The 25599-nt window shown below is 40.9% G+C and overlaps 2 protein-coding genes across 6 annotated transcripts in view; one reads left to right on the top strand and one right to left on the bottom strand.

Annotated features, from left to right (window-relative positions):
* Nucleotides 1-882: 882 nt before the first annotated feature.
* On the bottom strand, nucleotides 883-11641 carry LOC144578341 (uncharacterized). 2 transcript variants are annotated; one of them, XR_013523904.1, is made up of 3 exons: nucleotides 11047-11641; nucleotides 9894-10089; nucleotides 883-4881 (listed from the first exon to the last, which is right to left on the bottom strand). XR_013523904.1 is itself a non-coding variant. In XM_078342501.1 (2 exons), the coding sequence occupies exons 1-2, from the start codon at nucleotides 11396-11398 to the stop codon at nucleotides 9953-9955; spliced, it is 489 nt and encodes a 162-aa protein (XP_078198627.1). In that variant the 5' UTR covers nucleotides 11399-11641; the 3' UTR covers nucleotides 9816-9952. The 2 variants fall into 2 exon arrangements, 1 of the variants encoding a protein (XP_078198627.1); XM_078342501.1 differs by lacking the exon at nucleotides 883-4881 and having other exon boundaries at nucleotides 9816-10089.
* Nucleotides 10316-25599, top strand: part of SCRN1 (secernin 1) — a 67629-nt gene continuing 52345 nt past the window's right edge. For 2 of the 4 annotated variants that reach the window (XM_078342499.1, XM_009002206.5), the window contains exon 1: nucleotides 10316-10504. The gene's annotated coding sequence lies outside the window, so the exon portion shown is untranslated. Of the gene's footprint in view, nucleotides 10505-10934; nucleotides 11534-25599 lie in introns of those variants that run through there. The other 2 variants (XM_078342500.1, XM_035253535.3) reach the window with 1 other exon arrangement.

Raw genomic sequence — 25599 nt, forward strand, 5'->3', positions numbered from 1 at the left:
AGTCAGAGCCCCCACATGGAGTCCCTACTGGGGTACTGCCTAGTGGAGCTGTGAGAAGAGGGCCACCATCCTCCAGACCCCAGAATGGTAGATCCATTGACAGCTTGCGCCATGCGCCTGGAAAAGCCACAGACACTCAATGCTAGCCTGTGAAAGCAACCAGGAGGGAGGGTGTACCCTGCAAAAGCTACAGGGACAGAGCTACCCAACACCATGGAAACCCACCTCTTGCGTGACCTGGATGTGAGACATAGAGTCGAAGGAGATCATCTTTGAGCTTTAAAATTTAACTGCCCCACTGGATTTTGGACTTGCATGGGCCCTGTAACCCCTTTGTTTTGAACAATGACTCCCATTTGGAATGGCTGTATTTATCCAATACCTGTACCTCCACTGTATCTAGGAAGTAATAAGCTTGCTTTTGAATTTACAGGCTCATAGGCAGAAGGGACTTGCCTTGTCTCAGAAGAGACTTTGGACTGTGGACTTTTGGGTTAATGCTGAAAGGAGTTAGGACATTGGTGGACTGTTGGGCAAACGTGATTGATTTGGAAATGTAAGGATATGAGATTTGGAGAGACCAGGGGCAGAATGATAAGGTTTGCCCAAATCTCAACCTGAATTGTATCTCCCAGAATTCCCATGCGTTGTGGGAGGAACCGAGGGGGAGGTAATTAAATCATGGAAGCCAGTCTTTTCCCATGCTACTCTCATGATAGTGAATAAGTCTCACGAGATCCAATGGGTTCATCATTTTTGCTTTTGCTTCTTCCTTGCTGCTCTTCTCTTGCTGCTGCCATGTAAGAAGTGCCTTTTGCCTCCCACCATGATTCTGAGGCTTCCCTAGCCACGTGGATGTATAAGTCCAGTTAAACCTCTTTTCCTTCCCAGTTTTGGGTATGTCTTTATTAGAAGTATGAAAATGAACTAATACAGACACAAGACAGAGCCTTGTTGACTTGCAAAGTTGAAGAAACAGAGAAAAAGTTCGCAGAGGTTAAGGCAGCTAGAATTCATAGGGCAGAGCATGGGAGAGAAGAAAACTAAACTGAGAAAGAACTTCACACATTTGCATAGGGTCCCCTTGAGTCATTGACTAAATACAGACCTGTGCATACAGGTGGGGAAGCTCCCCACAGGACAATTCGGGAGGGATGGATGACCCCAAAGCTGTAAACTAAACAATTCACAGAGCTCACACAAAACTGAGAGTTATTCAATTCCTACCAGCAAGAATCACCTTACTGATTATGTAGAACATTCATTAGAGACCCAGTGTGGGGTCTCTAATGTAGCCAAAGAATTAAAGCTATCCAAGAGTTGTCCTACAACAGTTGATAAACAAATCTCAAGTGGATCAAGCTGGTTCTTACATAACTGACTTTTAGAACAAGGCCCAAAACCAAACACCCTTTTAAAACAATGCAACAAATAAGTTCCTCACTCAACAACATAAAATTCACAGTCTGGCTTCTGAATTTCTGACTGTCACAGAAACAGGAGATCAATCAGTCAATCATTAACAACAGACTAAAAATGGACAGAAATCTTCAAATCAGCATACAGGGTCTTTAAAACAGCTATTAAAATATTATAAATGTAATTAGGGATTTAAAAAGAAAATACATATGAGAGCAATGGGTGATATAAAAAGAACCAAATTGAGCTTCAAAAAAAAAATACAGTACGGCTATAAAAATTTCACAGATGATAGCAAATTAGAGGCTGCAGGAGAAAAGATAACTAAATTTGAATAAATATTAAGAGAAATTATTCAAAATAAAGTACAGAGAGCAGGGACTGAAAAGTAGAAGAACAGAAACTCAGGAACGTATGGGACAATATCAAGTAGCGTAACATATGTGTAATCTGGGTTCCTGAATTTGTAAGGGGAAGGATGTACTGGATAAAATAGTTGAAGAAATAATGGCCAAAAATGTAAGGGGAATGATAAGCCTAAGATCTAAGGCACTCAATAAACCCTAGGTGGGATAAACACAGAAAAGAACATACCAAGATACATCATAAGCATATTCCTTAAAGCCTGTGATAAAGAGAAAAATCTTAAAAGTAGCCATAGGAAGGCCAGGCACAGTGGCTCATGACTGTAATCCCAGCACTTCGGGAGGCCGAGGTGGGCAGATCATGAGGCCAGGAGTTCAAGACCAGCCTGACCAACATGGTGAAACCTTGTCTCTACTAAAAATACAAAAATTAGCCAGGCATGGTGGCATGTACCTGTAATCCCAGCTACTCATGAGGCTGAGGCAGGAGAATCGCTTGCACCTGGGAGGCAGAGGTTGCAGTGAGCTGAGATTGTGCTACTGCACTCCAGCCTGGGCAACAGAGTGAGACTCCATCTTAAAACAAACAAACAAACAAACAAACAAAACAGGAAAAATGATATAAGCAGGGGAAGAAAGGTAATCAAACACAAACTTTTCTTCATAAATTATGTAAGCCTTATGGCAATGTCTTATAAATGAAATGGTTCCTTTAAAGTGCTGAAAGAAAAAATTTCTCAACCAAAAATTACATACTCGGCAAAAATATCTTTCAAAACTGGAAGTGAATCAGTGAAGTGAAGAGACAACCCACTGAATGGGAGAAAAGATTTACAAACTGTTCATCTGACAAGGGATTAATATTCAGTGTATATAAGGAATTCAAATACCTCAGCAGCAAAAAAAAAAAAAACAAAACCCACACAATCCAATTGAAAAGTGAGCAAATAATATGAATAGACATTTTTCAGAAGAAGACATGCAAATGGTCAATAAGTGTATGAAAATATGTTCAACATCTCTAATCATTAGGGAGATGCAAATCAAAAGAACAATGAGGTATCATGTCACTGCAGTTAGAATGGCTAGTATCAAAAAGACAAAAAATAGCAAATGCAGGCAGAAATGCAGAGAAAAGGGAACTCTTCTACACTGTTGATAAGAATGGAAATTAGTACAGCCATTATGGAGAAGAGTATAGAGGTTTCTCAAAGGAACTAAAAAAGAATTACCATATGATCCAGCAATCTCACTACTAAATACATATCCAAATGATTAAATCGGTGTCTCAAAGAGTTATCTGCGCCCCCAGGTTTATTGTAGCTCTGTTCACAATAGCCAAGATGTAGAATCAACCTAAGTGTCCATCGACAGATTAATGGATAAAGAAAATGTGGCAGGAGCTGTGCACAGTGGTAAGGCTGAGGTGGGCGGTTCACTTGAGCACAGGAGTTCAAGACCAACCTGGACAACATGGCAAACCCCGTTTCTAAAAAAAAAAAAGAAAAATTAGCCAGGCATGGTGGCACATGCCTTTAGTCCCAGCTACTAGGGAGGCTGTGGTGGCAGGATCACTAGAACCTGGGAGGCCCAGGCTGCAGTGAACCTGAATGTACCACTGTATTCCACCTGCGCAACAGAGCAAGACCCAGTTTCAAAAACAAAAAATTATTGGTTGCAGGAGGCTATCCTTTGCACTGTAGAATATTCAACAGCATTCTTGGCCTTTACACACTAGATACTAGTAGAGACATCCCCCAGCTCTGCCATTGTGACAACCAAAAGTGTCTCCAGACATTGCCAAATGTCCCCTGGGTACAAAATTGCCCCTATTTGGGAAACACTAATCAAAACACTCCAATTAAAAGAGTAAAGAATGTCATATTGAATGAAAAGCAAGATCCAATTATATTCTATCTACAAAATCCCACTACAAAGACACACACAAGTTAAAAGTAAAAGGATGAAAAAATGTACTATGTAACCACTAATCGGGAGGTGACTTTGTTAGTATTAGACTAAGTAGACTTCAGCACAATAAATATTACCAGAGAGAAAAAAGAGACATTTTAAAATAATTCATTGCAATCCTATGTATGTACCTCATAACAGAGCCTCAAAATACAAGATGCAAAAATTGCCAGAATTAAAAGAAATAGCAAGATCCACAAATACAGTTCAAGGCTACAGCAATCCTCTCTTAGTAACTGATAAAACAAATATGGAAAAAAATCTATAAGGAATAGAAGACTTGAACAACGCTACCAACCAACTTGATCTAACTGATTTTTATAAAACACTACTCTCAACAATAGCAGAATGCACATCTTTTTCACACACACATGGAAAATTCACCAAGATGGTCCATTGCTGGGCCATAAAACAAAAATAAATACCCATGGGGAAAAGAAATATGAGAACTTAGAAAATATGCAAATGAAAATATAGTATGTGGTATGATGAAAATCGCTTTCTAAAAGATATCTATGTCCTTAGCCGGGTGTGGTGGCACCCCCCTGTAGTCCCAGTTACTTGGGAGGCTGAGGCAGAAGTATTGCTTCAACATGGAAGGCGGAGGTTGCAGTGAGCCGAGATCACACCATTGCACTCCAGCCTGGGTGACAGAGAGAGACTCCGCCTCAAAAAGTAAAAAAAAAGATATCTATGTCCTAATTCCTGAAACCTGAGATGTTATCTTTACGGCAATAAAAAGGACTTTATGGATATGATGAATTTAAGGATCTTGAGACAGGAAGATCATCCTAGATTGGTTCCTTAATGCAATCATATGTATTTTTATGAGGGAGGCACAGGAAGATTTGATCACAGAGAGGAGAAAGCTATGTGAAGACAGAACAGAAAGCGTAGAAGATTGCAGTGATGTGGCTACAAGCCAAGGAATGCTGGCAGCCACCAAATGCTGACAGAGGCAAGGAACAGATTCTCCCTTAGAGCTTCTGGATGCTGCCAGATCCTGTCAATACCTTGAGTCTATCCCAGTAATACTGATTTCAGACATCTGGCCTCCAGCACTGCGAAACGTGAGATTGCCAAGATTGCAGCATTGCACTCCAGCTTGGGCACCAAGAGAGAAACACTGTTTCAAAAGAAAAAAAGAAAGAAAGAAAAGAAAGAACTAAAAATGTAGTCGATGTGATTGAGTACAGAGAAAATTCTAATGAATAATGAAAAAGTTAATAGAATGTAAAAGTATATTTAGTAAAGTTACAGAATACAAGGTCCATATACAAAAATCAATAAATATTTTTATATTTTAGCAGTCAACTATCGAAAAATAAAATTTAAAATGATTAGTTATAACATCCAAAATATGAAATAACTATTAAACAAAATATGTTCATGACTTTTATGCTGAAAACATTTTTTCTTTTTTAGATGGAGTCTTGCTCTGTCACCAGGCTGGAGTGCAGTGGCTGGATCTCGGTCATTATAATCTTCACCTTCCAGGTTCAAGTGATTCTCCTGCCTCAGCCTCCTGAGTAGCAGGGATTACAAGCATGTGTCACCATGCCAAGATAATTTTTGCATTTTTAGTAGAGATGGGGTTTCACTATGTTGGCCAGGATGGTCTTGATCTCTTCACCTTGTGATCCGCCTGCCTCAGCCTCCCAAAGTGCTGGGATTACAGGTGCCTGGCTGTATGCTGAAAACTATTAATATTTGCTGAGAAAATTTACAGACAGCCTAAACAAAATGTAGAAATATACCATGTTCATAAATTGGAAAACTCAGTATTATTAAGATATAAATTCTTCTCAAATTGATCTATAGATTCAATGTGATTCCAATCAGCACTTTGTATAGAAATTGGCAAGCTGATTCTAAAATTTATAACCAAGTGCAGAGTACCTTGAATATCCAAAACAGCTCTGAAAAGAACAAAGTTGGAAGCCTTAAACTGCCTGACTTCAAGACGTAATATAAATCTACAGTAATCAAGAGAGTATAGTATTGGCATAAGAATAAATGTATAGACCAATAGAATGGAAGAGAGAGTTAAGTAATAGACCTACATTTACATGGTCGATTTTGTAAATAGTAAGATAAATTCTGGGGGAAAACAAATGGTGCTAGAACAATTGAATAGTCACAGAAATAAATAAATATGAAATTTTAACTCCCCTTACACAAAAATTTACTTGAAATGGACCCTGGTCTTAACGTAAGAGACAAAACACTTTAAATCTCTGGATGCAAACATAGAAGAAAATCTTTGCAACCTTGAAGTAGGCAAAACTTCTTATGACATAAAAAGTATTAACTATAAAAGAAAAATTATTAATAAATTGAGCATCATCAAAATTAAAATATTCTCTTCAAAAGACACCACTAATAAAATGAGAAAGTGAGACATATACTGAAAGAATATATTTGTAATATATAAACATAATACAGAACTTGCATCCAGATACAAGAATTCTTAAAATGTAATAATAATACTAATTAAAAATACAAAACTTTTTAAATAGGCAAGACTTAAACACTTTCCAAAAGAAGATATATGAGTGGCTAACAAGTATAGGAAAAGATGCTCACCATCATTAATCAGCAAAAAAAACCATAAATTAAAACCACCAGGAGATGCCAGTACCCATTTTTAAAACAGTAATGGCAAAAACTGAAATTACTTTTGCACCAACCTAATGTTTACCCAAGATAAATGAAAATCTACCGTCACATAAAACTTGTAGATAGGCCGGACATGGTGGCTCATGCCTATAATCCCAGCACTTTGGGAGGCCGAGGCGGGTGGATCACGAGGTCAAGAGATCGAGACCATCCTGGTCAACAAGGTGAAACACTGTCTCTATTAAATATACAAAAATTAGCTGGGCATGGTGGCGTGCGCCTGTAGTCCCAGCTACTCGGGAGGCTGAGGCAGGAGAACTGCCTGAACCCAGGAGGCAGAGGTTGCGGTGAGCCGAGATCTTGCCATTGCACTCCAGCCTGGGTAACAAGAGCAAAACTCCATCCAAAAAAAAAAAAACAAACTTGTAGATAAATATTCTTAGCAGCTTTATTCATAATTGTTCCAAACTGAAAACACTACTAGTATCTATGGTCATCAATCACTGTACCCTCCAGACGTGTTCGGCAGATAGCTTCTAGTGATTATCTCCTCTGCGTCAGCTGCCGAGTGAAATCTATGTAGAGGCCATGTCGTTCTCAGGGCAGCTTACTTCTTCCTATTTGTCAAGGAAGGAGGGGGTATAAAGGCAGGCCTTTTGGGCTCTATGCAGGACATTCTGATGGGCAGTATTTGCTCTAGAGCTCCATGCCTGGTTGACTGATACTTTGTCGAGCTGCATTGCAGTTCAAATTCTTCTTTTGCTCTGTTCTGTTTTTCCACTGCCTTCTTTTCACATATATCAATCTCTATGAAGCCCTTATAATTAAAACACCATCTCACTGCCTGCTTCTGGAAAGTGCACTCTATGATGGAGACCCAGCCTAAACTGGCCTTCCATTAGCATGGCCACTTTCCATTGGTGTTAAGTCATCTTCTTCAGTCCAGGCCAACTGATCATTCATGTTCCTAATGAACTAAAAAGTATGACAGTACTTAATAGAAATCCCAATTGGGGGGGCCTGGGAGGATATATGAAGAAATACAACTCTGACACTTCAGACCTGCCAGAAATCAATATTTTATGGCTTTCTCAGTAAACTTATTTTTATATTACTGTTTGTAAATAAAGCCAAAAGTTTTTCCACAGTGCTTTTTCTCTAGAGAGAGATTTTATGAGTATTTCTATATGGCAATACATAGAAACTGAAATAACCATTCTACCCCCTCTCCCTTTTTTGTCCTGGAAAAACAGAAGTCTTTGCCAGTTTCTGTAGGAAAAAGGAAATCTGGCATACTTTTCTTTCTTAGCTCTTAAGTTTCTGAATATGACTAGATGGAATCTAAATGACTGTGTAACCTCCTTGCAAATTTTGTTCCTTGTAACCTAGCTAACAGAAATCTTATAATTTACTGAAAGTTAAACCTCACATCATTTACAGAGGCCAATGATTAAAGCTCTTATTGATATTTCTTGGTGTTCTCCACATTTGTTGGACGGTTCTGTTCTCTTATTTCTATGTATATGGCTCAAATAATAGCTCTTGGATACAAAGCAGAGACAAAATAAATGTATTGCTGCTGTTTAATAAGTGTTCAGATACCATGTAATAAGCTTCTGCATGCATACCCTGGGGAAAGTATGTGTCTCTCAATCTCCATGTGTTCCTGGGTTCCTGGCCTCATAGCCACTGTGGCTGTGTAGGGATATACCAGCAGGCTTCAAAGATTTCAGGCCAGGCAGGTAGGTTTGCAGTATCCCGCATCTGTGTACTGAGGGTATGGCTGCCTCCAAGGAGCAGCGTGGGGTGCAAGGGACATCCTTTACACAAGAAATGACATATACCAGCTACAAGAAGGCCTAGAATTGCATTTGCCTTTCTAGTAGTGGTGTGCCCTTAAAATAGACATCTAAAATAGTGACTGGCTGGGCACAGTAGCTCACATCTGTGATCTCCACACTTTAGGAGGCTGAGGCAGGAGGATCATTTGAGTCCAGGAGATTGAAACCAACCTGGGCAACATAGTGAGACTCCATTTCTACAAAAATATTTTTAAAAGTAGCTAGGCATGGTGGCGCATGTCTGTAGTCCCATCCGCTCAGGAGGCTGAGGTGGGAGGATCACTTGAGCCCAGGAGATTGAGGCTGCAGGGAGCCACTGCCCTTCAGCCTAGGTGACAGAGCAAGACCCCATCTCAAAACAAACAAAATAATAAAACAGCAAATCTCAGACTTTTTTATTTTTAAGTTCTGGGGTCTATGCACAGGGTGTGCAGGTTTGTTACATAGGTAAACATGTGCTACGGTGGTTTGCTGCACCTGTCAACCCATCACTTAGGTATTAAGCCCAGCATGCATTAGCTATTTTTCCTAATGCTCTCCCTTCCACCACCACGGACTTTCAGACTTTAATGTGCAAGAGAAACAACTAGGAAGCTTGACAAAATTCGGAGTTTGCTGGCTCCAGACCCAGAGACTCCGAATTCCATAGATCTGGCCTGGGACCCAGGAGTAAGCCAGTTAGGAATTTCTAATATGGATTATTTAGACTCACTGGCTACGGTTTATTTGGCTGGACTGAATGAACAATAAAGTATCTTTGTGCACCAAGAGTCTCTGAACCAATGGTCTATTCTGCAGTACCTACAACAACTTCCTCAGTCCTTTCCCACTATCTGTTCACTCATGTGGCAGACTGTTAAGCACAGGTACATCATTCAAAAGGCATGGAAAAAAGTCCCCTTCTCTCTCCAGTACCCAGTCACCCAGTTCTGCTTCCTGGTGGCATCTACTATTATGGTTTCTTACGTACTTTTCCAAAGATATTCTATGCATTTACAAAAATAAGTACAGACATATATTTTTTCTTCCCACAAATAACACACAAAATGCTCTGCACCTAGCTTTTTATTTTTCTTTCAGTTAGTATCGGTTGGAAATACTTTTGTATTAGCACATAAACATCATCCTTTTTTTAGGAAGCTGGATTAGTAGAGGTGGGCGGATTGCCTGAGCTCAGGAGTTTGAGACCAGCCTGGGCAGCCTGGTGAAACCCCGTCTCTACCAAAAATCCAAAAAATTAGCGAGGCATGGTGGTGTGGGCCTGTAGTCTCAGCTACTTGGCAGGATGAGGCAGGAGAATCGCTTGAACCCAGGAGAAGAAAGTTGCAGTGAGCCAAGATTCTACCAGTGCATTCCAGCCTGGGCGACACAGCAAGACTCGAAATGTTTTGATTTTTTGGTTGAAGATGCTACTCCATATATTTGATTTGCAGTTAAGTGAGCTTGAATATATTTTCATGTGCTAGGGTAATATTGCATTTAATTTCCTGTAATCTATCTCTTCATATCTCTTGAGATAGTCTTTTCTTATTTTTTTAATAAAGTTGACGCTGCATCAACACACACACACACACACACACACACACACACACACGTCCCTGTCCATAAATTTATTAACCCCTATATGGAATCTTGGCTTTGTTACATGCTACGTGCTTTGTGACCTTGGGCGAGTTACCTGGGATAGGGTCCGGCTTATCAACAGGGTACAGGACGACACTTTTAAAACCAGGGACTCTACTTGGACGTGAGAGTCAACAAGGTATAGGACACATTTCTCCGCGGGAAAATCTTCCTTGGGCGCCGAGGCCCGGACGTCGGGAAGAGATGCCGGGGAGGAAGCTGGGCCTGGCTCCTCAAAGCCCGGGTTCTCCCTTTTGAGAGATACAATCAAGAAAGAAAAATCTAGCAAAGAGGGGGCCACTTTCTGCGGCGAGATCCGCCCTCTCGGCCGCTCCTCCCGCTCCCAGGCGCCCTCCCTACCCAGCCGAGCGCTGCGCCGCGGCCCCGGCAGCCAGACGCGCGGGGTGCGGCGAGGCCCGAGGGCAGGGGTGGGAGAGGCGGAGGGTGGGCCCCGCGGTCACGTGAGCTGGGCCAGCTGTTCCGGGGGGCGGCGGGCCCGCGCGCCGGGAGTCTGGGGAGGGGGAAGCGCACGGCGGCCGCCTCCGTCACTGCAGCTGCAGCCTTCGATGTCGCCGCAGTAATCTGGCCCCGGCAGCACCCGCACCCTCAGCACCGTAGAGCGGAGCCCGCAGCCTGGAGCCTGGAGCCCGGAGCCCGGCGCCCTAGGTGAGCCGCGGCATCGCAGGGCGTTTGTAGGGCTGCTTCCCTGGCGGGTTTCACCCACACCCGCCATCGCCACCTCCCGCTCTCCCTCTGAACCCGCGGATAGCGCTACTCCAGGCCGATTCTCCCCACCCCCCGGTGCCTGCTGGGGCGGGCTGGTGGCCTCGGCTTGGGGCCGGCGTGACTCGGGCTCGGGGGCTGCGGGGGTGCAGGAGAGGGATGCCCGCCCCCGGTTACCGCACCGCAGCCGGGTTCTCCGCTCTCCACACCCCAGCCTCATCCTTCCCCCCGCATCCCTGGAACTCCTGTAGCCCCCCGAGGTTGCTCTTTCTGGGTTCCCTTTTCCTGGAAGCCAGTCTGCTCCCCGCTGGGGTGCGCCTGTGCGCCGCTGGCCCGCCACCTTCGGGTCCGGGGGTAGCCGGGCACCTTCCCCGAGGTGCCGCACCTGCCGCGCGGGCGGGCGCCGCGAACATGGCTGCCCGGAGACGCCCGCCGCTCTCGGCTGGGTTCTGCCCGCGCGTTCACTTCTCCCGCGGCCGCCGTACCGTGTCCCGAGGCTGCACTCCCCGCGAGGCCGACGCTCGCGGGCGGCCGCTGGATTCTCCGCGGGCCGCGCGTGGGACTTGACACAACTTCCCCGGAGCCGCACCCGAGCGTTCTCCGCGGGGCGCGGGCGGGGCTGCTGAGAGGCCCTCGCGGGTTCCCGAGGTGGGGATCTCCCAGCTCGGTCGGCCTCGGCCTCCTCAGCTCTCTAGCTTGTCTGTTGAGGCGTCGAGGAGTTGGCGACCTCACTCTCGAGGGCCGCGACGAAGGTGGTCTGCAAGGCAGGAGGGGCGCTTGAACTTCAGAGAATTGACGACAACTCGGATTTGGGAATAAAAATGTCCGAGAAAACATCGAAGGAAACTCATCTGCCTTGACTCAAAGCTGACCTTGTTGGGTTCTGTTAAACAACGTGGCTTTTCTGGATTTTCTGTCTGATTCTAGCTTGCAAGTGCCTTGACTTACACTCGCTTCCGGCAGCCCGGTGGGGTGCGTACGTGTGTGTGTGTGTGTGTGTGTGTGTGTGTTGTGTTGTGTTCCGAGCCTGGCTGGAAGATGGATCAGTTGGAGAGGAAACCTATGCTAATTCAAAATGGCAGCATGAAAAAATCAGGTCAGGCGGAAGCAGCACAGACCACAACCATCAGCTGCCTCTTGACTTAAGTCTCAGGGAATTAGTGGGAGTCAAGGCTCATCCGGGTACGCAGTAGGGAGTAACTTTTGGAGCTGGTTAGATTTTAGGGTGCTGCAGGGCCCTGGGGCATGTTAAATGGGAAGTTTGGAGAGCTGTAATTATTTTTCCTAACTTATCAAAAGCTGATACAAAACCTAGTTAAAAGTCTACGGTTTTGATCCGATTTTCTCCAGGCTCAAGACTCTGTGGCTGCTAATATCTTTTTGATGCACAACCTCGACGTTGTTTGATACCTATAAACTCTTAAGAGAGGATTGCACAGGGTAAACATCACCCAAGAGCAAGCAGTGCACATAACAAGTACCAGGTTCTTAGAGCAAGTTTCATTGGAAGAACTCATTTAGCGACAGGAGCAAGCATCCAGGCATGAGGAAATGGGAAATTCTTGAAAGGTGACTCATTTTAGGAATTTTGTTTTTTTTTTTAACAGCCTTTCTTTCCCTTTTCACTTCCGTGCTGCCAGCCATCTTGTCTTTTGGGAAGGAGGAGATGCGTGAGGAGGCAAATGCTTCAGGGATGATGGAATAGAGGAGGATGAGATAAGGTCGTGGGGTGGGCAGAACTAGAGGCAGCCTGAAGGAGCATACTGTGAACCCCCTTTTTACAGCAGGGAGGCTGAGGCCGGAGGGGCGAATGGACGACAAGGTCATGTAGCTGGCTGGCAACGGGCAGTGAGGACCCAAATCCAGGTCTCATTACTCCCCAGGGTTCCCCATGCTACCTTTTAGAGCCTGGGGGAGAAGAGCAAGTCTGTCATTATTAGGAAGGCAAACACTTCAAGCAAGGGGAAACCAAACTGTAATATGAATTATAAAGTCTATAGGTGTTTAAAGTCAGTGACAACACTTAATTTCCTAATTCAAGACGTTTAACTTCTTAAGCTTTACCCATCTCACGTTCACATTTTCCAGTGGTGAGACTGCTTCTATAGTTAACCAAAAACATTATTTTAGTAAAGTCTTTGAGGCAAGAAGTACATTCTTAGATTAAAAACTTAGCTGTCTGTGTTTGTGGAAGACCATCAGACCAATTTCTTTTGAAAAGGAACCAAAGTGGGCCATGTATTTCACTTCTTTTTGACTGTTTCTAATTTTAAGTAAAAGTAAATAACAAGCCTATTTTAAACATAACTTAGAAGCAGCAAAGACAGAGGCTTTTCCTATAATTTGCATTTGACTTTTCTGAGTCATGAGTCAGTGATCTTAAATCTACTAAAGCAGAGCTAGAAATTGTGGATGGGTTAGTGCTTGTGTGGAGGGTGGAAATGGAAAATGTTTTTTCTGGGCATCTGAACCTTCACAGCCAGTGATGCGCAGAGGGAGAAGGTGGCAGGAGGCAGGGAATAGGGAGAATGTCTTGAGGCAATGGAGCAGATAGGAGCTAGATGTGAATATGTATGTCAAAGTGAAGACAGATGCTGATGCTCCATGTGCCATTTAGAAAAATAGCTTTTGCATTAGAGAATGAATGGGAAGATACGCCAAGGATATTTAAAATAAAAAGTTGTCAAAATACAGAAATGCATACAATTTGTGTTCGTTAAAGAATAATAAGAATACAGGTAAGCAAAAGTTATTATTTTTTAAATCCATTTTCATTAGAGAGTCTAGGTCTGTGCTGTCTCATCTGGCAGCCACCAGCTCATGTGGCTATTGAGCACTTGAAATGTGGCTAGTTCATATTGAGATATGTTGAGTGTAAAATACACACACAATTTCAAAAATATAATATGAAGAAAAAATTTAAAACATCTCATTAATAGTTTTATAGTGATTTTTTTTTTTTTTGAGACGGAGTTTTGCTCTTGTTGCCCAGGCTGGAGTGCAATGGTGCTATCTCGGCTCATGGCAACCTCCACCTCCTGGATTCAGGCAATTCTCCTGCTTCAGCCTCCTGAGTAGCTGGGATTACAGGCAGGCGCCACCATGCCCAGCTAATTTTTTGTATTTTTAGTAGAGATGGGGTTTCACCATGTTGACCAGGAAGTGATCCACCTGCCTCGGCCTCCCAAAGTGCTGGGATTACAGGCTTGAGCCACCGCACCCGGCCTATAGTGATTTTATATTGAAGTAATATGTTGGATATATTGGGTAAAATATATTATTAAAAATAGTTTGATCAGTTTCTTTTTACTTTTAAAAACGTGGCTACTAGAAAATATAAAATTGCAAATATGGTTTGCATCTGTCTTGCATTATATTTCTTTCTTTTTTTTTTTTTTTGAGGCAGGGCCTCCCTCTGTCACCTAGGCTGGAGTGCAGTGGCCCAATCTTGGCTCACTGCAATCTCCGCCTTGTGGGTTCAAGCGATTCTCTTGCCTCAGTCTCTGGAGTAGCTTGGATTACAGGCACATACCACCATAGCCTGTCTAATTTTTAGTAGAGATGGGATTTCACCATATTGGTTGAGCTGGTCTTGAACTCTTGACCTCAGGTGATCTGCCTTCCTTGGCTCCCAAAGTGCTGGGATTACAGGTGTGAGCCACTGCACCCAGCCCTTGCATTATATTTCTAGTGGTTTTTAACAGGAGCTGGAGGGTGACTGAGCTCATGATGTTGTTTGTAGAACTGGGTATGTAAGGAGAAGCCTGATCAGAAACTGGAAAGGGAACAGGATGGATGGAGAAGAACTATAAGAAGTGAGTGATCAGGGAAACTGTAAAGGGAGAGAAGGAGTATGTGGTGGGTTGGGACTGCTGATGATGTGACTATGAAGCAGAGTAAGCAGACTGTGCAGTGATCCAGGACTTGGGGACAGTGAAGGGTCAGGGTCTATGGTGGTAGGACTTTAGCTAGGATGGAGAAATGTCATGGCTGACGCAACTGCACAGTGCTTGGAAAGTAACTTCCCCATTCTGACATGTCTGTGTTCACACATCAAAATGAAATGAATGCATCCCAGTACAGAGAGAGGCCCTGGTTGCAATTTAGGGGACCTGGACCTAGCTCTGGTCCCTTCTCTAATTAGTTTACCCTTGAGCACACCACTTATCAGTCTCCTTCCTTTTTAAAATGGGATGAACAAGAGCTGTCCACCAACTTCACTGGTCATGTTTAATTTGTTAGATTTGGCCAAATTACCCAAAGTTAACTTTCCCCGCCCAAGTCAAGACTGGATACTATCAAAGTTTTAAATCTTTGTTTACCTTATATATTTAAATGGAACCTTATTTTAATTTGTAATTCTTTAATTGTGAGTGAGAGAAATGTTTTCTATTGACTATTTGGCTACTTTTATTTATTCTTTATACTGGTGGTTGTATATTTTGCATATTTTTCCTTTGAGGCAGCCATCTTTTTCTTACTGGTAGGTAAGAGCTCCTTATATATTAAGGGAAATAAGATCTCTTTTTCATGTATGATGCACATGTATTTCCCAGTTTCTCATTACAAAATTTTTACCCCACAGAAATTTTAAGTTATTTTATAATCAAGTCTATAATATTTAACTTTAATTATTGAGTTTGTGTTTTTGCTTGCTAATGTTATTTAAAAAATTTATCAGTATGATTTGTGTTTTGTGGTTTTAATTGTAAAAATTTAAAATTTAAAGTTACAATAATTTATTTTGGTTTAGGAGTGAATTGGGGATCTCAAAAGTTTTTTTTCTCTGTTGCTCAGGCTGGAGTGCAGTGGTGCAATCCCGGCTCACTGCAACCCCACCTCCTGGGTTGAAGCAATTCTTGTGCCTCAGCCTCCTGAGTAGCTGGGATTACAGGTGTATATCATGACACCTGGCTGATTTTTGTATTTTTAGTAGAGACAGGGTTATGCCATGTTAGCCAGGCTGGTTTTGAACTTCTGGCCTCAAGTGATCCACCCACCTAGGACTCGCAAAATGCTGGGATTACAGGCATGAACCACTCCCAAAATGCTGGGATTATAGGCATGAACCACTGTGCCTGGCCAATCTCAACCGATTCCTTTCTTCCTTTCCTCATCCTGTTATTCTGGCAATACTATTGTCTAATACTTCTTTGATCTCAGTTTCAAATTCAGTCTTCATCATATGCTAATTTCCTACATTATATGGCTATATTTCACGATTCTCTACTTTTGATTCTATCAGTAACAAACTATCTTAATACTGGAACTTTATAATATAGTTTAATTCTATGCAAGTATTTCCTCATTAATTTCCATTTCTGGAACTTGGCTAATCCCACATATACTTTGCAGATGGACCTCAAGATCATTTTTGTCAGATTTTCTCCAAAAGTCCTATTTATATGTTGATAGCTATCATATTGACTGCACAGATTAATTTAGGGAGGGCTGACTTTTTTACATAACACTGAATCTTTCAAAGAGCAGGCACATTCTCTGTTCTTTAAATCTTATCCCGTGTCACCAAGACTTTGTGCCTGTCCTGTACTAGGTGACAGGCATGTCCTTTCCCTCCATTCTTTGCCTCCTTTCTACCCTCACTCCCATACCTACCCCCAATCTGAGCCTTCTATGGAATGTTCTTCTCAACATCTCTTAGGGATGATTATGAAGCTCTCATAGGTGGAAGGGATGGCTAAGACTGCATGCTCTCATTCTTTTTGTGACACGAGAGGTTCTTTAGGTAAGAAGTGGTGTATGTGTTAGTCACCTCTGCCTGTCCTCCCTTCCTCAGAAGCTCCCAGTGTCATCAGGGCCCCCACCCAATCTTGGATGGGGCTGAAGGGAACTGGGTGGAATGTCAGTTCACTCAGTCAGGCTAGTAGGTAGGAAGCCTGGGGCCTCCCAACTTGAACTTCACCTGAAGCTGGGAGAAAGAGCTTGAGATGGTTCATGATCTCATCTTCTGTTCTTAATGAAGATGTATTTAACCTAAATCCTCCAGTGCTTAATTTACTCCCCTGTAAGCCAGTCATCTTTGAAAGGTCTCATAAGCATTTCTGATCAATGTCCTAAATTGGGTTACTACCTTTCTCTCTTGGTTGTGTACATAGACGACTCTGCTTCCAGATGATAAAAACCTTGAGATGTCTTAGCTCCATTTTCCCTGCAGTTGAATATAGAGCTTGTGGGTGGTTAGGAGCTCAAAATATATGTTGGTAACTCATCTGACTTAAAAATCCTAACTAAAATTATATGGTGATCCAAAGCTTTCCTGAGTATCTTTTCCACCTCTTTAAAGCTTTAGTGTATTTTTTTTATTGCTCTTAGTGTCCTAGTGACCTGGAAGAATTAATGAAATGTCTTAAAGTGTTCTTCTTAAGCACTAAAATGATTAGATTTTAGAAAATAACTGAAAGACAAATAAAGCAGTATGAGCTTGCTGTAAAAAATTTGTAAAACTATATAACTAGATAAAGTAAAATTTAAAGTTTCTATTTCCATATTCCATCTTTACTCTCACTCTCAACTCTCAGATACTAATCCTTCTGGGTCTTTTAAAATCTATCTATCTATACATACATCTATGTGCCTATTTTTCTAACTACTGACCTATACTTATATTTACATAAATATATATACATGTGTATATAGGCATATACATTTACATAATGTATTCATATCTGTGTATACATATTTCCTTTAGTAATAAAATGGTTTACATTTGATAATGATAAAACATAACAAATAGCTCTAGAATGAATGGACATTATTAATGGACTTTTACAAAGTAGTTTTAAATTCCATTTTGCTAGACAAAGAATAACCCTTTGTTTTTGAACCAGCAAGATTTACATCTTATTACCTTATTTCTTCTGTAGAAAATGAATGTTTGGCTAATATTTTAGTGATGGAAAGTTAAATGGCTAACTTCCATTTTAAGGATGATTGGGAAGACTTTTTAAGAATCCCATTTTACAGAATTAACAAGTACATATCAAATCACATTAATGGGAAAAGATCAGAATAAACGATGCACCGTTTCGATGGGAGAGGAAGACAGATGGTAGGAATAGGAAGGTCATAATTCAAAGCAACCTTGCCAAATTAGTGGACACAATGGCAGCAATGTCAAAAATAAGAACAGAAGGAAATAAAAGGACCCTAGATGTGGCTTGCTCAGTACCTCCCAGATATTTCCCACCGAGAAGGCTTTTGGCAGCTAACCACAGCCTGCCTCTTTTAAACACATCCTTCATCCTTTATGTCCATCATCTTTACAGTCCCAGAACCCTGTTCTTTAAGATCAAGTTAAGGGAACAAATCTTTCTTGAATGTGTCTCTATTCCAGCCCTCTACATATATTGTCTCATTTAATTGTCATAACTGTACATGGTTAACATGGCACCATTTTACAGATAAGGAGCTTAGTAAGTAGAGGAGCATAACCTGGAATCTGGGTCTATCTGACTTTTAAAAAAAGCTATAATATCACTCTGCAATCTCAGAGTGATTATTCTGACTGCATAGGTCTAGCCTGTAGGGCTCATATTCAAATCATTTTCTTTCTTTATATTACTATGAAAGAAGGAAAGTTGTTTTCCAACCTGCCATGTATAGGAAAACATCTTTCCCACAGTGAACTTGATCTGACTATATTTTTCTAATTTGGCTAGCTTGAGTGAAAATGAATCCTATGTAAGTTATCTGCTCCTCATTGCATTTTAAAAAATGTATACAAGAATGGATGCCATTCAGTTAATTTCTTCTTAAAAAAACCCCTAAAAGAGTTCTTTCTTACAAGATAGATGTGCATGAAGAGTGCATTTTAAAAAAGTGGGATCATATTTTAAATGCACAGAGGGATAAATAGAGAACCACTGGGTATGGTGGAGTTTTTGTAGGTGGTCCTTGAATTCAAGCGTGGCCCAGCATTGAATGTGTACAGCATGAGGCAATATGTATCTACACTATTATCTTTCAAGTAAGGATTCTATTGTCATTGCGTACATACAGATTCATTAAAGGTGTTATTATATTCATAATGTGTATTCATTACATATTTTCCCCAGCAAATTACAATGACGATTATGTGGAAATGTTCATGAAAATTTTTGACATTACAAAATTGGGACACATCATATAAAAAATATTTTGCATTATAGATAAATTCTGAAGTGAATTGAAGAATACTTTGTAAAATGATAGTTGCCTATTAAAAAATGTAGATCTTGAAGCACAACATTTCACTGAACTCTACATTTCCCTAATTACTAACCTGTCACATGAATCATGACCATATACATTCTGCTTTAATTCATGTTTCTCATTATGACTGCATCTTGCAAATGAGGTGGAATCAGATGTGGCCAAAAGGTAAAATTAGTTCATTTGCTATGGCTGAACTATGGGATTCTCCCAGAGTCTCTGCCCTATTGCAGGGTCATGTTCTTTAGCTGCAATGAATTGGATAACAGATTATCTTGATGCAACTCTTTCTTTTCTTTTTTTAAAAAATATTTTAATTACAGATTCTACATTTTCATGTAGAAAATTTGAAAATATCTGACTATATAGAGTTTAAGAAATTGCCCAGAATTCTGTAATCCAGAGATATTATTCTTAAAATTTTAGTTGGATTTTTTTGTTTAAAAAAATAAGTTTATTTTTGAGACAAGTTCTCGCTGTGTCGCCCAGGCTCAGTAGTGGAATCTCAGCTCACTGTAACCTCTGTCCCCAGGCTAAAGTGATCCTCCCACCTCAGCCTCCTGAGTCGCTGGGACAACAAGTGTGTGCCATCATGTTCAACTAATTACATTTTTTTTCTTTTCTTTTTTTTTTTGTAGAGATGGGGTCTCCCTATATTGCCCAGGCTGGTCTTGAACTCTTGGGCTTAAGTAATCCTCCTGCCGTGGCTTCCTTCCCAAAGTGCTGTGATTATAGGTGTGAGCTACCTCATCTTCCTGCATCTTTACAAATCTTTTTCCAATTTATCTAGATAATGTGCATAATTTGAATGATACCATATATACATTTGTGTGACCTCTTTTCATCAGCTTTTCTCTACGTATTGATGTGTTTCTCAGCTTTCCATGATATATATGTATGTGTGTATATATATATGTATGTGTGTATAAATATACATATATATATACACACATATGTATATGTAGCCAATTACATATTATAAATATGTTTTTTTTAATTCTTATGGTCATCTAAAAGGCTCTCTTTGGTCTGTGGGTGGGGGGAAAGGGAGTGTACCATCAAGTAGTCCATTACCTTATCAAGTTATGGTCAAGTTGAATAGTCAATTTCCTAGAATTTTGGTTTTTCAATTTTTAAGTAGATGCTCTTTTCATTTTCCAATCTCTAATCACCTAAATTGAAGTGTTTTGGAGGATAGAATAACAAATTAGTTTGTGATAATTTTAGTCATTAAGAAAAAAGTATTCAAAGGACAGTTCTTACCAGGTCTTAGTGAATTAGAAATGCTCAGTGGATATTATACACCAGTCTGAACTGGCTGCATTAGCATCACCTGGGTGTTTGTTAAAAAATATCCTTCCTGTGATCTCAGCTTGTACCTACTGAATCAGAATCTCTGAGGAGAGGGGGTGCGAAGGAATCTGCCATTTTGACAAGTTCCCTAGACCATTGTGATGCTTGACCAAATAGCATGGATTGAACCACAGCATGAGAGGATCTTGTTTGAAATGAAACTTTGCTATCTTTTTCTCTGATCGAAGATGAAATATGCATATCCCCTTTCCCTTCAGCTGCTCAGCATACATCTACTGAGATCTTATTATGTGCCAGTCTCTGTGTTAGTGCCAGGGAAATAAGGATACACATGAGTCCTTGCCTTCACAGGGCTGGAAGTCCTATGAGAAGAGACAGATGTTTTAAAACTTGAGGAAAAGAAATGAAGCAAAGGTAAAGAGAACTGGACTCTTCTCTTCCCCTAGTGCATGAACGTACTAAGCCAAACTAAAATCTCTCCCCATCATTCCTACCCCAGAATTCCTGCCTCAGGGAGGTGTCTGAAAGTTAGAAGTAGAAACTCCAAGGAAACATTGCTTGTATCAGTCCAGTGCTATTTCTAACCTTAAAGAACTTTAAATACTTTAAAAGTGCTTTGCTTTTCACAAGCATTTATTATAGAAAATTTCAAGCATCTACAAAAGAGAACAGAGCAAACCCTATATGCTCATCACCCAGTTTCAACAATTTTTATTTCATAGCTGTCTTGTTTCATCTGCACTCTCACCCTGTCTCCTGACTCTGCATTACTTCTCTTCCATCATTTCACATGGAAGTATTTGAGCATATATCTCTAAAAGAAATAAACACTTTTTGTAGCATAACTGCAGCACCATGATTATATCTAAGACATTAACAATCATTCTTTACTATCATCAAATATGGCATCAGTGTTCATATTACCCTACTTGTGTTAGAAAATTTTTGTATGGTTTATTAAATCAGGATCCAAGTAAGTTCATTGCAGTTGGTTGATGTATCTCTTAGGTAACTCCGTCTCTTAATCTTTTTTTCTTGTGTGTGTGTGTTTGTTGTTGTTGAAGAAACCAGCTTTGTCCTACAGAGTTTTCCACAGTCTGGATTTTGTTGATCGTACTCCCATGGTGTCATTTGTACTCTTTGTAAGTTGATGGTTAGATCTAGAGATTTGCTCCATTAAGTACATTTTAGTTACACTTTGGGACATGAGTGTGCCAGGTGAAAACTGTTGGTGAGAGGCTGAAGGAGCATAGTAAGGATTGGTACAAACCTGGTAAATGCATCATGGGTGGGTAGTAGCAAGGAGGAGAGTGAACGCTGAGTGCCTGCTGTATATAGCCACACTACTAGGTGCTTTCCGCATGCTTCATATAAACCCAAGTGTGATGTTGCGTTTGGGGGCTTAGTTCCATTTCCATATGAGACAACTGGCTCAGAGTTAGAGGAGTCAGGATGGGAACTAGGGCCTGGTGTCTCTAAAGTGTGTCATCCTCTTGTACCTGTACACATGGGCTGCTGGGCTAAGCAGGCAGTGTCAGTGAATGCAATTGCACAAAGGGGATGAGAGGTGGCTCTTTCATTGGCCTCGATGTCAGAGAGTGGAGGGGACAATGCAATTGCAGGCCCTGTTGAGAGGAGCCACTACCCAACTTCAGTCTTGCCGTCATACGGGAATGTGGATTCGGTGTTGCCAGATTTTTAAGTTTTTAGGGAAAGCCAAATATCTGAATGTCTTTAGGAAATCTCTAGATCTTAAAATGTTAGCTGCTAATGCAGATTCCTAAAAACACAATGTAATGTAGCACTCTGGGCCAAACCAACTAAATCTGCAGTCTGCCACCCCTGCTCTACACCACTCTGCTGGGAAGTATGTGAGCTGCAGACTGGCACTGAAGACCAGAGTTAGCTGTCAGAAGTAGATATTGCCCTTGAAATTGGTGAAAGAGACTGTTAAGCAGCTCTTAAAAGACATAAAGTGACAATGAAGCAAATCTTCAAAAGGTAAAAGAGCATTTAGATACTTCAAGGAAAGTTTCTGAAGTCTGAACAGATAGACTTTGACAAAGGAACTACTTTCATCATGTATCCTTCTCTTGTTCTCACAATGATTGAGTCCTTGCTGTGTCCCAAATGGTATTCTTAGCACTTTGTAAGTAGGTACAAGTATTATCTCATTTAAATCTCACTGCAGCCCTGGGAAGAATGAACTACCTGTCATTATCCCTGTTTTATAAAAGCTTGGAGAAGTGGCAGGGCTGAGATTTGAACCCAGGCGGGCTTCAAAGCCTGCTTACTCACTTAATAGCCTGTACAGTTATTCTTCCATTACATGGCTCCTCTTTCAAGGCATTGAATATTAGGAGTTAGAATTTACTAGCTGTGGAATCCCAAAGCTTTATGCTCTATTCTCATGAGCTTTCAATGAAATACTTAGTAAAATCTTTCTTTCAGGCAGAGCTTGGCGAGTCTGAGCTAATTTATATAGAAGACTTTCATGAGCTGGCATTTTACATCCCAATTTTTAATTAGATAATTCCTTTTCCAAACACTTCATTTATTCCTTACTAGTTCAATAGAAGGTTTACAACAGAAAAAAATCAATTTACAAATGAGTATCATTTGTCCTATTTTCAGTTCAGCAGGAATGGCAATAATTTAAAAATAAATTTATTAATGAAGAGTATAATACAATAATTTCTCCTTTGCTTCTCTGGAAGGTGGTAATTCACAGACAGTGAATTTAAATGTATTCAGTCTGCTCAATAAAGCTGGGAGTGTGGAGAATAGGGGAGCCTGGCTGGGCATTTGGGTTTCATTCTTTATGTAAGTAAAGGCAGTTTGTCAACGTTACTTGCAAGACCCTTAATAAAGACAGTTATTTTCTTTTCCTTAGGTAGCTCAAGGCTGTCTTACCTTATTACTGGGTAAGGTAACTGATGAGGGATATTGTGTGCATCATGGAGATAAAGGGGCAGGGCAGGCTGGCAGTCATGCAAAAAACCCCTTGCCTTGGCTTTGAGCATTCACGCCTTCAATAACTACTCACTGAACTTGAGGACAAAGACCTTTTCTCCCACACAGCTTCCTCCCTCCTCCGCTAGACATTCCGTCCGTGGTCTCCTAGTTACGGGAGTACAGTACTCCTGTCCCTCAAGCTTGAGGTTGGGCCTCCTGCCACCAGTCAGAGGGTGAATGTTGGTACGTGCAGCTCCTTTGCAGTAAACTCCAGGGAAGCCCTACACTATCTTGTTCCCAAGAGGAAGTCATGAATCCTGAAAGAAGTTTGATAAGGAGGACAATGGTGGTTAGAAACTGAGCTTAGGGATACTTTACCATAGCCAATGGGACAGTAGCTAAAGCTGCATGTTCTAATACAGTAGCCTTTGACCGCATGTGGCTCTTTAATTTTCTAATTTTTATTTCTAATTGTGGTGAAACGCACATAGCATAAAATTTACTGTCTTAACCATTTTTAATTGTATAGTTCAGAAGTGTCAAGGACATCCACATTGTTGCACAACTTATCACCAGAGCTTTTTCATCTTGCAAAACTGAAATCTGTACTGAGATTGTAAACAACTCATCCTCTCTGCCAAGCCCTTGGCAACCACCATTCTACTTTCTATTTCTATGAGTTTTACTATTCTAGATGCCTTATGTAAGTTTTCTCGTGACTGGCTTATATCACTTAGCCTAATATTGGCTGTTTAATTTTAAATTAATTAAAAATTGGGTTCCTTCCTTGAACTAGCCCCAATTCAAGTAGCAGATAGCCCACCTAGCTGGTGGCTACTGTGTTCAATGGTGCAGAAAGAGACTATTTCCATCGTCTCAGAAAGTTCTCCTAGACAGTGCTGGACTGAAGGAAATCTGGTGGCTTACACTGAGAACTGGTTGGAGAGGGGACTAGGAAAAAAAAGTAGCAGATATTTTTTCACCCTCTGCCAACATGAATAATCTGACTTCTTTTCTCTACCACAAAAATGATACCAGCTACATGATACCTTTACATTGACAGCTTTTATCTTTATCCTGAACTCCAGTCTCCTCTCCTCCAATAGCATGCAACATTAAACTAATATCAGTTGGAGAGCATAGAGAACATAAATATATAGTACAAATGCACTTTAAAATACTCTTAACAAGGAGTTCTTAGGAAATGCCTGTCAGCCTTCCCATCTATGGAATTTGAATTGGAGTGTTTACTTAATTAGAACTGTCAGTATATTGCTAACCTGGCAGGAATCCTAATGGGTATTTGCCACAAAGAGGCCTCATTCAGCAGACCTGCCTTTTTAGCCTATTGCTTTTAAGTTTTTTCCTTGAGACCCACAGTAAGAAATATTACATCTCAACTTAGTACCTATAGATGCTTATATGTGCTTATGTTTGTACTCAAACTTAAAAATAGTTTCTTGCATCAATACTTACCCTTACTGTGTGAGATGCATACATTCTTTCTAAAAATGATTTTCTAGAAACAGTTGTTTGTATCCGCTAAAAGGCCACAACATACAGTTTGGAAAACACTGTTTTGGACACACCTGCATCCAGTTTGAGACCTGTAGCCTAACACTGCAGCCCCATGGCCATTTCTGGGTCCCCATGACTCAGAAAGCAGCTTCAGAATTATGCCCCAAAACAAGAAAGTTTTTTTAAAAAGCCATCAATTATGGCTTTATTTCTGGAAAAACTCTTCACTGATTTTAACACTGGTTTAAGTAGAATGTAGTTATGATGGGAAACCCCATCATCAAACGGTTATATTCTGTTTTTCAAAGCTGAATATAAATAATTAAGTTTTCTCATGTTCTAAGTTTCTGTATTAGTGTATGTGATTGGGAATTAATTGAATTTTAGGTTCTTTTTTTCTTCTCGTTTGTGAAGGAAAATATACGTTTCATAATGTCATATGAGGTTATAAATGAAAAGGAGAAAAATCTTAAAGCCAGCTTCTTGTGTCATGCTTGAATAATTTAACAGTTTATAAGAATCACGTATGCTGGGCTTGGTGGCTCACACCTATAATCCCAGCACTTTGGGAGGCTGAGGTGGGTGGATCACAAGGTCAGGAGTTTGAGACCAGCCTGGCCAACATGGTGAAACCCTGTCTCTTCTAAAAACACAAAAATTAGGGTGTGGTGACAGATGCCTGTAATCCCAGCTACTCAGGAGGCTGAGGCAGGAGAAATCACCTGAATCTGGGAGGCGGAGGTTGCAGTGAGCCAAGATCATGTCACTGCACTCCAGCATGGGTAACAGAGCAAGAGTCTTTCTCAAAAAAAAAAAAAAAAAAAAGTAAACAAAGGTTTTAAAATGCATGTTTTATGCAGTATATGAATGAGGTAACTTGTCAGATTTTTTTTCTTTTTAGTGTGAATATCTGGTATGTTACCCAATATTTTGACTAATAATGGGAAGAGAATTGAGTTCCTTTGAATCGCTTTCAGAAGGATTTCATCTCAGGTTCACGAGAGCTTTGTCTTTCAGATTGGCCAGTTTTTCTTTTCCTA

Source organism: Callithrix jacchus, chromosome 11, assembly GCF_049354715.1.
Source record: "Callithrix jacchus isolate 240 chromosome 11, calJac240_pri, whole genome shotgun sequence".
Taxonomy (NCBI): Eukaryota; Metazoa; Chordata; class Mammalia; order Primates; family Cebidae; genus Callithrix; species Callithrix jacchus.